Source organism: Hydra viridissima, unplaced genomic scaffold (genome assembly GCF_058129835.1).
Source record: "Hydra viridissima isolate aposymbiotic clone 2 unplaced genomic scaffold, HvirCarnegie_v1 scaffold_1, whole genome shotgun sequence".
In the NCBI taxonomy this organism is placed as follows: Eukaryota; Metazoa; Cnidaria; class Hydrozoa; order Anthoathecata; family Hydridae; genus Hydra; species Hydra viridissima.
In genome coordinates, this window is record NW_028324300.1 from 8,978,261 (window position 1) to 8,989,602 (window position 11,342).

Here is an 11,342-nt window from a genome sequence, read left to right on the forward strand (position 1 = left end):
GATTAAAACTAAAATAAATTGGAAAAGTATTCAAAAACCAAAAAGCACTCTGATTTCATAGGGGAAGATGGTTGAACAGTAGGGAATAGACATATACTGTTTTAAATTTTAGAAATAGGGAAAATAAATTTTATAAAAATTGCCTGTGTTTTGTATGAAGTATTAAGTCATGGTTTACAATTTCATATTTCATTCCGCAACATGTTGGTATGCATGTCTTGAACAAAGGAAAACCGCACCCCTTATTTGATAGCGCGCATACGCATGCGCAATTAAAACAATTAAAAACGTTAGTTTTTAAAGATAGTCTCTTTTTAAGCAGTTAAATACTACTTTAATCTTTAAAAATATTTCTCCAGCCAAAAAGCTTTCTTTAAATGTACTTGGCGTTATCTTACAGATAGTTTAACTTCAAACTGCCAAAAAAAAACCTTGCAACAGTCTAAGTAATACGAACTTTTGTCTAAATTTTAAACTTTTACAACTTTAGAGGTTTGTTGAGTTGGAACAGTCTAAATATGTTTTGCCTACATCATTTTAATTTAGGTTTGTGTTCAACGCTCATTAATTTCTCCTTTGTTCTCCAGAAGAAATCAAACTGAGACTGAATTTAAAACATTATGTCAAAAGTAAGGGAAAGCTTTAGTAATGAACATTCGTGGAACTACACTGTAAATAGTAGTTAAATAAATAAATTTTTTCGGCGCTATTTCATCTACTGAAAGATAATCATCAAAAAAAAAAATGGTTGCGTCATAACCATAAATGGCGTGTCTATTGTGATTTTAATTAAAAAGCGTTGCTTGATGGAAACTTATGTGACGCAATATTTTCAAATGTTAACATAAACTTAATAATACTTTTGTAAGATCAACTAATTGCTTGAACATCATGTGTGCAAGATGATAGTTTAACTTGCAGTCACACACGAAGCAGTAATTAAAAGGAGCAAATTTTATCTCGTTGAACTTTATTATTAAATTATTACAAATAAATTATCGTTAAATTAAATTTTAAGTTCCAGTCAACGCTTTAAAAACTGTTTCACAGACCAGATAAATGTAAAAGTAATTATCAAATAATTTTATCAGGTGCTGCTGTGATATTGTCGTATTATCTTGTTACTTCTCTCTCTCTCTTTTTTAATATCAGACCCTTTTATGCCTTAGTTTAAAAACTTCTTAATTGGTCATAACTTGACAGGGACTTTTCACTCAAAAAATACCTATTTCCAAGGTATTTATCTGGTCTGTTAATTTTTTATTTCTCTTTTTTCATTGTCGACTTCCGTTTTCAATTCATTCACTACGTACCGGCACATTCGAAGCGTGTAAAAAAGAGAACTCTGTGGATAAACTTTAAATGGTTTTGTTTTGATCTTCGTGTAAAAAAAAAGGAGAATTACAAAATATTATTTATTTTACATTTTATTCTTTCCACAGAAAATTTTTTATTGACAGGGAAGTCATAAAAAAAGTCAAATTCTACCAGTTAATTGAGTAGAGAAAAATGTCGGTATCACTGGAATGTGCCAAAACAAGAGGTTTAGACCAAAAAAGCTCTTTCATGGAAGATGAGTCTAGCTCAAATAAATCACCAGAACAACTGAAAAGTGATCTATACTCAAAAAAACCTGCAGAAAATGGAATTGAACATCAGTCGAACAAGTAAGAAAAGCCCTGTAATTAAATATTAAGTGTATTAGCTTAAAAGAAATGTTTCTCTTGTACTAATAAGTATTTGAGTGTGAAAATAAAAATAAATTGATTAATTTTTTTATAAATTTATTTGATCTTTGAGTGAGTAGCAGTGTAATACAATTCATTTAAAGTAATTATATTATTACAGTAGTAAGATAAGTCATACATACTTAGCCAAATTCTACTTTGTAATTTCAGTGGATATTAATTAGATGGCTATTTTCTCATATAAAATATATGTTAACTCTGTGTCAAACAATTTTATATTATAATTGTCCTGTAATGTTGAACAAAATGTATGTAAACATGATCTGTTGATTTACAGCCTTAAAGGTTTTTAAATTTAAGACAAGTTAATTTCAACTTTTAAAATATCAATTGGTAAATGTGTGAAAAGAAAAGAAAAAAAAAAAAGAAAAGAAAAGAAAAGAAAAGAAAAGAAAAGAAAAGAAAAGAAAAAAAAATGCAAAAGAACCTAAAGTAAAAAAAAGAAAAGAAGATTAAACAATCTTACATTTACAAGTGTATAATGTTAATTTGTATAAAAAGAATATGTTTGTTCAGCACTAAGAAGAAAAATTCTGTATTTTACATATTTAAACTTTACTTTTATTATATTCTGAAGTCATCTTTTTGTACTTCAAAACTTTTGATCTTATGTTTTTCATACTTTTTCAGACTGAATCATGTTCCCTTTGAGACTGATTGTTCAAATTATTCTGTTGATCCAACGTCTGAAATAAATGGTGACTTCCATGATGATGATATGGAGGATAAAGAAAGATTACTTGTTGATGAGTCAACAAATGATGATCAACTAATTACAAGTGAAAATGAGGAAAAACTCCTTCAAAGTGATGATGATGAGTCAACAGGAAATGAATTCAGAACAAGGAGTGAAAAAGAAAAAATAAAAATTGAACACTTTTTTTCTTTAAAAGATGAGAAATCGTTAGAAAGAGGATTCAATACTACAACATCTTCTGAATTTTATCCAAAAATTAGAGATGAAAATGAAAAGTTAAAAGTAAATGAAAACATAAAATTTGAAGAGACTGACAGTAACGAAAATGTAGTTCCTGCAGAATTAAATGAAAGTAATCATTCTACTGCTGCAGATACTTGTAAAGAAATTCGTATTGCTGAACAGCTCACTAAAGTTGAGTTATTGAAGGAGGAGTTAAAATGTGAAGAAGCTGCTTTTTTATTCCTCAAAAAAATTGTAGAATCTCAACAAGAAAACATCTTTAAACATTCTAAAATAAATAATGCAACTTCAAGTTTACACCCTAGACAAGTAACACATGTGCCCAAGGGGAATGCCCCTTCAAAACAATTACCCTTGCAATCTAATAAGCCAAACCAACCAACTCAAAAATATTATATACAAGTTGGAAATCAATTAGTACCAGCACCTGCAGCTGGTACACCAGGAAGTAACCAACCTAATCAGTATACAACTAGTACAAATGGTTCTCAATCTTCATTGCAATCATCTCAAAAGCAGCCGTCTATTCCACCTAAGATTTCTGCAGAACAAAAACAAAATGCTGCAAAAACAGCTTTACGACGTCAGCTTGAACAAACACTACTTCAAATACCACCTCCCAGGCCTCCTCCTGCTGACTGGAAGGCTATACCTAATGTAAACAGCATGGACTTTATGATGCTTGTAGGACTAGATGAAGTTGTTGACTCTATATTAGAAATTGACTCAAAACCTACCATTAAAAAAGCATTAGATGAACTAATTCCCTACAATCCACGGGTTTGCACTCAATGCAATGTAGATTTTTCCCCTTGCTGGAAAAGTAAAGATGGTGAAGATTTTGTTTTATGTGAAAGATGTGCTCTGCAAAATATTAAAAGAGACTTAAAAGCTGAACATACAAAGAGATTAAAAGACGCTTTTCTCAAAGCTCTTACTCAAGAGCAAGAAATAGAGGAAAGGATAAAAGCTGGTGAAGATGTTAACATAGCAAGTATTACTGGTAACGAAAAAATTGAGCGTGTCAATCAACCATCTCCTACATTTCCTCATCAAGGGCCTCTTATTTCCTTGCCACAAACTCATCCGATTATCCAACAACCACCTAGTCATATATCTCAACATGTGCAAAGTCCTACAGAATCTCGTCATCATCAACCTGCCAGTAATCATCACCACCGACAACATAAAGTAGTACCTCATTATCCTCATCATACATCACTTGTTCAACAGCTGCACCACCAGCATATTCAGCAACAGCAGCATGAAATCGAACCACAACGCCACAACTCTTCAAGATGGCACCCTTATATGTCTTCATCTAGCCACCATCACCGTGACCACGGACACCACCGTAACTACAATCCATCTCCATCTTCAAGTGAAAATGCAAATCATCAAGAATATTACGTAGTTCATCATCCTCAACACTCAAGTGTCAGGTATATAAGTCGATGATTGATTAACCTATATACACCATTTTATTGAAAATTTGGTATTGAGAATGCCCAATTTTAATGTTAGTGACTCTGCAGGAGTCCATTGACCATCTTGTGTCATGAAAGAAGCTACCAACATTTTTTGTACATTATACACATTCCTTTGCAAAAGCTTAACTTTCTGAAAAAGTAAGGTTTTTGCTAAGTGTTAACTTCATTTTGGGATTAATGATTGGTTCAAGTGATCTTGAACACTTCCGTCCTAACTTGCTCAAATTATCTTTGAACTTAAGAACTAGTTATATAAAGATGTCTGTACATAAGTATACTAAACTGACTTTACTTCTCATTCAGTTATTCTATATGCAAGAATTTATTTTTTGCTTATTTGTTGTTGTTTCTTTTGATTTTGGTCTGCATGATCAACCTTTAGGCTACTTATTTTTAAATCTACAATTTTGTTTTGTTATTTGAAACCTTTAGTATCTTTTTCCACATTTTACAAATTTGTTGGCTGAGAAATACCTAAGTCAATTGTAGACAAAAAAAAAAAATTTTTTTTAAGGCTTGGTGTTCACACTAAATATTTGGATCCTAGTCTCGTTATTTATTTATCCGTTATTCTCTCCATATGTAAATTATTTGTTGTCGTTTTTATGAATTTATGGTTACAAATCTTAAGCAAATTTTTAACAATCTATTAGGCTTCTTGTTTTTCTTTTGTTTTATTAAATCCTTCACTGAATTAGGAAGAGACAATCAGATAATTCTTTCAGGTTTGAGAATTAAACTGTTACGAATCGCTTAATGATATTTTTATTGTAATTAAATTTTTTTAAAAAAATGAATTAGTCTTTGGATTTGCGTTTAAAGGTAGTTAAGTAAGTCATACAAAAAAAAATTCGCATTATAACTATGTGAAATTTACATTCCTTTAAACCAAAATGTCAAACCCCTCCCCTTTCTCTCCGCATCCTTTACATCTCGGATAACCAGGAATGTTAAAAAAAGGAATATAATCATTACACAAATAAAAAGCTTCATCAATTCAATCAAATTTATAAATTCTCATTCTTTTCTTAATTAAGACAGCCAGAAAATTACATCTGTTAACTGTAAAACACAACTGTTTTTTTTTTATTACTATTATTTAATTGTACAATCAGTTATAACAATTTATATGGCCCTGAGTTTAAAAATCACTGCTTTTCTAAGCTTTTCCTTTAACTTTTTATAACTGTTAAATTTTTATGTAACTTAAATGACGAAGAAATTGTAATGATTGTTGCATTAAAACATATCTAAGGTTAGATCAGTATAAACTCATGGACTAAACTCAAAGGTAGTTACTTGTGATTATAATCAGAAAGAAAATTCAAAGCTGCATACCAACAAGTAATGTCATGTCAAAACAGACTACTATTGGAAGCAAGTTGAAATGAAGCAGGAAAAGTAAAATAAATCATTCTCAAACTTTGTTACAGTCCGCTCAGTGAGAGAACCTATGGTTCAAGCAACATATTTGTGTTACAGTAAATTTATCACGAGAAACATTTCGCACATATTAAATTTCTGCTAATGTTGCAGAGTTGCCTATGTTTTACATGTGATAGAAGATGACTGGACTTTACTGCAGGAGATGGAAAAGAATAAGAATTAATTACTTCCCGCAACATGGCGCCAACAAAATACATCATCAGTCTTGGACGACAATCACACGAGTGGGGGAAATATTGATGAAAGTTTTGTAGTAGAGACATTTTGTTGTATTTTTATAAGGATCGGTGTGTGGAAGTTCGAAATAATCCGTACGAAGCTACCAAAATTTACGAGTATCATACCGAACTTTCGGAGCTTACAGTACGCATCTTTTTAAAAACCAAACTATTTTTCGGAATATTTATCAATATTTTTCATTAAAAAAATGAATTTAACTTTTCAATTTATAACAAATAAAACAACAGAGTTAAAAAAATAAGTAAATAAATGCATTACAAAGTGTTTTTTTTTTCCAAAAACAACATAGAAATAAAAATTTGTTTTTTTTAGTTCTGTAGAAAATTCAGTTTTTACTTTTCTTTTTTTTTTCATTTCATTTTTTTATCCTCTTATCAACTGAGGTATATTTCCAATCTTTGATCCTGATTCTGTCAAAGCTTTATTACGTAAAGAGCAATATTTCAATAGTTAACAGATCCAAATTTTGTATTCAATCGGTCGCAACATTACTAGATTACAAAAAACTCTTTCAGAGAAGCTGCTCAACTATTGATTTCTGCCTGTTTAGTTATAGTTATCAGAGTTTTTCATAGCATAACCTTCATAATATGAAGCAAATGTGCACTTTCATAATATAAAGTAATGTGTAACCTTCATATATGAAGTAAATGTTAAAAAGGTCTCAATTTCAATTCCGTACCAAAGTACTGAACATAGACTGTCTTTGATTCTAAAAACAAAATTTAGTTAAAATATTTACAAACTCCTTATTAAAAGATACAATATTTTACGGTAAATCGTAGAGCTTATAAATAGATACATTATTCAGTAGACAATATTCTTAGTTTTATGTTAACTTAGATGTTTTTTTTGTCTTTGAAAACGTTTTTGTAAGTTTTGTAAGTAAATTAAACTTTATAAGCAAACCAAGATTCATAAGTAAGCTGATATTTATATGTAACAAGAAGTATTACACGCTTTTCTATTGAACTTGTTTTAGATGTAAACAGAACTCCATAATCTACTAGAGGACGTTTTTCATATACAACCCGGATTGGTATAATAACACTTTGTCATGTTAACACTGGGCTACAGTGGGCTACACTGGGCTAGGTGCTCTGTTCTGTTTTTTTACGCAACACACACCAATTTTTGGTTTATGATCCAATTAAGTGCTCGGGCACTTTGTTTGTTGCTTATTTTAATATTAAAGGCAGAAAAAATAAATAAATAAATATTACTTTTCTCTTGAAAATTCTCTTTCCTTTTTCTCTTTTCTCTTGTTATGAAATATCAATCGGCAATAGCTTAACTGTTAATATCTTATTCATCTATTGGACTTTCGAATATATTTAACAGTCTTACCATTCTTTCCAATATCCGTTCAAGTATACGTATTCGTATGAACTGGCATGGACAATTATCTCAAATGTCTTTGTAGATAACGAATTCTAATAACAATAAATCTAATTCATCTTTCTCAATCAACGTGCTTCCTCATTTCAAAAATTTGCATAGATAGGCACATGATATGCATACCAGCTGTGTTTACGAACTCGTTTAAATTAAGTAGCTTATTAAAATTCACGGGCTGAGTTATTTAACGATGAGTATTTTCCGGATCTGATGATTATATATGTGGGATTAGAATACCCGATCACCAATGGTATTCCTAGACCATATTTCTGTATTTTAAGCGCAGCAAATCTTGATGGGATCAATTTGTGTCAACTGGCAATGAAATAGTTAGACCAATTCAATAAAACCCAGCAGTCAGGCCATGGTACCTGAAATTTGTTAAAAGATAAAAAGATATCTTGTCTTTTTCTATAAAAATATTTTCTATATGAACTTTATTTAATACCCTAACCTTGTCAGTCTGACAAAGGAGAAAGACTTCATATGTAAATAGGAGTAATGCGATTTCTTTAAACGCGTTGATTTTTTAATGCTTTTTGTCATGTTATCATCTCTCAATTACATCTGTGCTTGACCATAAGCTTTGAAAAAGGGCTGTCCAGAGGATGAACGAGGCCTGGATCAACTTACTCTAGTAAGCTTACGTCCGGGAAAAAATTCAAGAGAAATATTTTTAGATTAGAACAATATTTTTAGAATGTTTTACGATATTCTTAGAATATTATTTTATGAGCGTGAAAGTTTTTAACAAGAACTCTGTTATGAGGCGATAAGGAGTAACCATAAAACAATTAATTTATATAATATGTATATATAATTTATATAAATCCACCACATATAAGTTATCATAAATCAATTAATTTATCTTTATAAAACAACTAGTTAGTTAATACTCACAGTTAAACATACTTTTTTGGATTTTTTAGCTTTTTAAAATTTTTGTAATACATCCATGCTACATATAATCTGGTTCACTCTGAATTGCTCTTGTTCACTATGAACAGCTCCTTCTTTTCTTTTAGTCCTTTTAGGTAAATACACTAAAAATCATTCTTTCCCTTGTGAGGACCTAAAAATTTTATCAGATGTTAAAAAGTTTTGTATTGTATTTAATAGTGATAAAATTATATTTAGTGCTCTTTTTTTATTATTAGTAAAAATGAGATGCTTTGTATTGATGATATTTACAGTGGATTTAATTTATTTCAAAAATTTGCTGCAGCTATTTGTACGGTTTTTACATCTTTAGATATTATTAATATATTTCAAAACATGAATCATGATAAAGCAGGCTCCCAATTTCCGGGATTATTCCTTTCTATTCAAGAGTTCAGTTTGAAATTAACTACCTATAGAATTTTAAAGACAATATCTAATCTAATCAACTAAAATAAAACAAAAGCGGAGAAAGGGAATCGAAAAATTTGGGTGTTTTTAAAAAACACCCGAGTTTGTATTTATCAAAAACTTGTACGCCCCTAAGAACTCAGGGAAATTAGTATAAAATTCAATTTTACTTCTATAAGCAGTAAGTATGTTTGTCCTCTTTTAGAGGTTGAACTTTTGTTTTTTTAACTCTTGGTTTTAGAGGTTACGGTGTTGCCGTATCACGTGTTAAATGCAAGATTTATTATCTTTTAAAAATCTTTAAATTTTATTTGGTTTTCGGTAAACTTTATAAAAAAAAAAAAAAAAAACTTGTAAAAAAGCGCATGTTTTGAATAATGGAAAGTTGCAATAACAATAATTGTGAGAGGAAAAATGCTGTGTTCTGTTCTTAAGAATTCTTTTATTGTAAACCAATTTACAGTTATACAATATCTAAAAGCGTTTGAAGTTCTTTCAATCTAAATATGCCTCTATATCAACACATCCGTAAACTTTCGATTTGTTACGTACTTCAGCGTTAATTCTGTATTCTCCCTAAGTGATAAAAAATTTATATTACGCTTATATACGTCAAGAAATTTCTAGCAAAATATTATGCCAATGCTTTAAAGCTAAACTTTAATAATGCTAAACATGATGCTAAACACTAGACAAAGATAGTTAAAACACTTACATTTACAAGAAAAGATGGAACGCTAAAATCATGAGGAATACTCAAAACTTTATCAACTGTATGAATGCTTCCAGCTTTTAGTTGGCATGGGAGACCAACTTCTGATAAAAGTTTGCATTCCAGAGGGTATGTACTAAATAAAAAGAAAAAAACAATTTTTCACATTGAAGAAAAAAAATTTACTTATGAATGTTTGTTTAATTTTACAGCTTTTAACATTCGGTTAACAATAAACAAAAAGTATAACCATGATCCTAGTTGTTTAACACAAGGAATAGTAGGCCAAAACCATCCCATTTTCTTTTTTAGCTGTAACGCTAACTCTACATCAGCTGGGATATCTTCTGCAACTTTAATTGTTACTTTGAATGATAATTTAGCACCTGGTTTGATCTTTATAGGACCAATAACACGGTCTTCATGCTTTTCTAATATAGCGTTAGCTATGAAAAGCAAGTTAGATTTAAAAACACTATAAAATGTTTTAACAAAAATTAAAAGGTTTAAATTTTAAAGAGATTTTAGTTTGAAATATATAAGTTTGCCATTTTATGAACACAAAAATTCATGTCTAACCTCCCTTGCAATGAACTACAGATTTGACATTAGCTTCGACATGCAGTGCCAAAATTGAGAAAATCAAAAAATAGATCATTCTGCTTGTCTCTCTTAACTGAAATTAATGGTGAAACGAAATTCTTCCTAAAAAAAATGCGTTTTGTAGAGTTTTTGATTTGCTTGATCAGCCGGAGTATATTGCTTTAGCTGCTGTTGATACAGCTTGTTTGCAGACGTTTTGTTATATTTATAAAATGTATTAAAGTCAAGATATTTTTACTAGAGAACCTGTGAGTTTTGTGCAAAGTTTGAAGACTATTTCTGATTTAAAACAACTTTTATCTTATAAACTGTTAGTAATTATAGTCATAACTTCCAATTATTGTCGTATAACGGTAACTGCTATATGCGATTTTTGCGATATTTGCGATATTTGCGGGGTTTAGCAAGACACAAAGTAAAATACTTAAATTACCTTCCAGTTTTAGATTTCATGTTTAAATTTCTTTTATAACCCCCTCCCCCTTTTTTTCAAAAGAAAACTTGATGTTTTTTTTATTATGTATCGTTAAAAAAACAAAAAACAAAAAAAATCCAGGTGTGATCTAACTTAAATTGAACAAATAACGGTTCAGTATACAGTTTATAAACTACAACAATATCTTATCGGAATTAATATTCATGTTATCTGCTTATGTAACCATATTTTCCGAAGAAATATCCTTGTTTAACACTAGAGAATGAAGTTTCAGGGACACCTTGCATCCCAGTACTTTTTATCAACGAAGTAGATATTGAACAAATTCCATATAGTGGAGTGATTGAAGGTTAAAAGAGTTCTTTGTATAATACATGAAGTAACGTTTTTCAAACTGTCAATTGAAATGAAAAACTCATTGTTAAGAAACCTTTTTTAGTTCCACAAAGATTCTCTTTTTAATCTTGGCCTTAACTAATATTAGGAACTTATTAAGGTTGATGATGTTGGCATCAGAAATGTTCAAAGCAGCGGTCTTTTTTGCGTAACCTGATAAAAATTTTGTCAAAATGGCAACAAACTTTAAGTAAAAAGAAATCATTGTGCCAAAAACAAGCTAAAGGAATAAGAAATGCAATCCTTTTATTCATTCATTCTTGATAGTCTAATGCATGTTTTATAAACAGAGCAGGAATTTCATTACAATAGTACAAATCTATAATAATTCGTCAGGTTAGAATTATTTTGTTCTATCTCCCATTTTCAACGTTGAAAGAAAGTTTTTGATTTTTTTCTATAAGTAAAAATTATTTAAAATTTTACTTACTTTTTTAAGAAATAATAACTTATTCTTTAAATAATTTATATTTAAAGAATTTATTTAGAAAAATTTTTTTTAAATAAAATGTAATACAATTCATTTTCTCCCAACGTTTAAAATTGGAGATAGAACAAAATAATTCTAACCTGACGAATTGAA

The 11,342-nt window shown here is 29.6% G+C and overlaps 2 protein-coding genes across 2 annotated transcripts; one reads left to right on the forward strand and one right to left on the reverse strand.

Annotated features, from left to right (window-relative positions):
- The first annotated feature begins 829 nt into the window (after positions 1 to 829).
- On the forward strand, positions 830 to 4,833 carry LOC145187430 (uncharacterized). Its single transcript, XM_080063823.2, has 2 exons — positions 830 to 1,667; positions 2,379 to 4,833. The coding sequence occupies exons 1-2, from the start codon at positions 1,510 to 1,512 to the stop codon at positions 4,144 to 4,146; spliced, it is 1,926 nt and encodes a 641-aa protein (XP_079919949.2). The 5' UTR covers positions 830 to 1,509; the 3' UTR covers positions 4,147 to 4,833.
- A 4,201-nt stretch (positions 4,834 to 9,034) lies between these two features.
- Positions 9,035 to 10,058, reverse strand: LOC145187512 (ganglioside GM2 activator-like). Its single transcript, XM_080063926.2, has 4 exons — positions 9,904 to 10,058; positions 9,575 to 9,770; positions 9,328 to 9,460; positions 9,035 to 9,188 (listed from the first exon to the last, which is right to left on the reverse strand). The coding sequence occupies exons 1-4, from the start codon at positions 9,980 to 9,982 to the stop codon at positions 9,108 to 9,110; spliced, it is 489 nt and encodes a 162-aa protein (XP_079920052.2). The 5' UTR covers positions 9,983 to 10,058; the 3' UTR covers positions 9,035 to 9,107.
- Between the last annotated feature and the right edge of the window lie 1,284 nt (positions 10,059 to 11,342).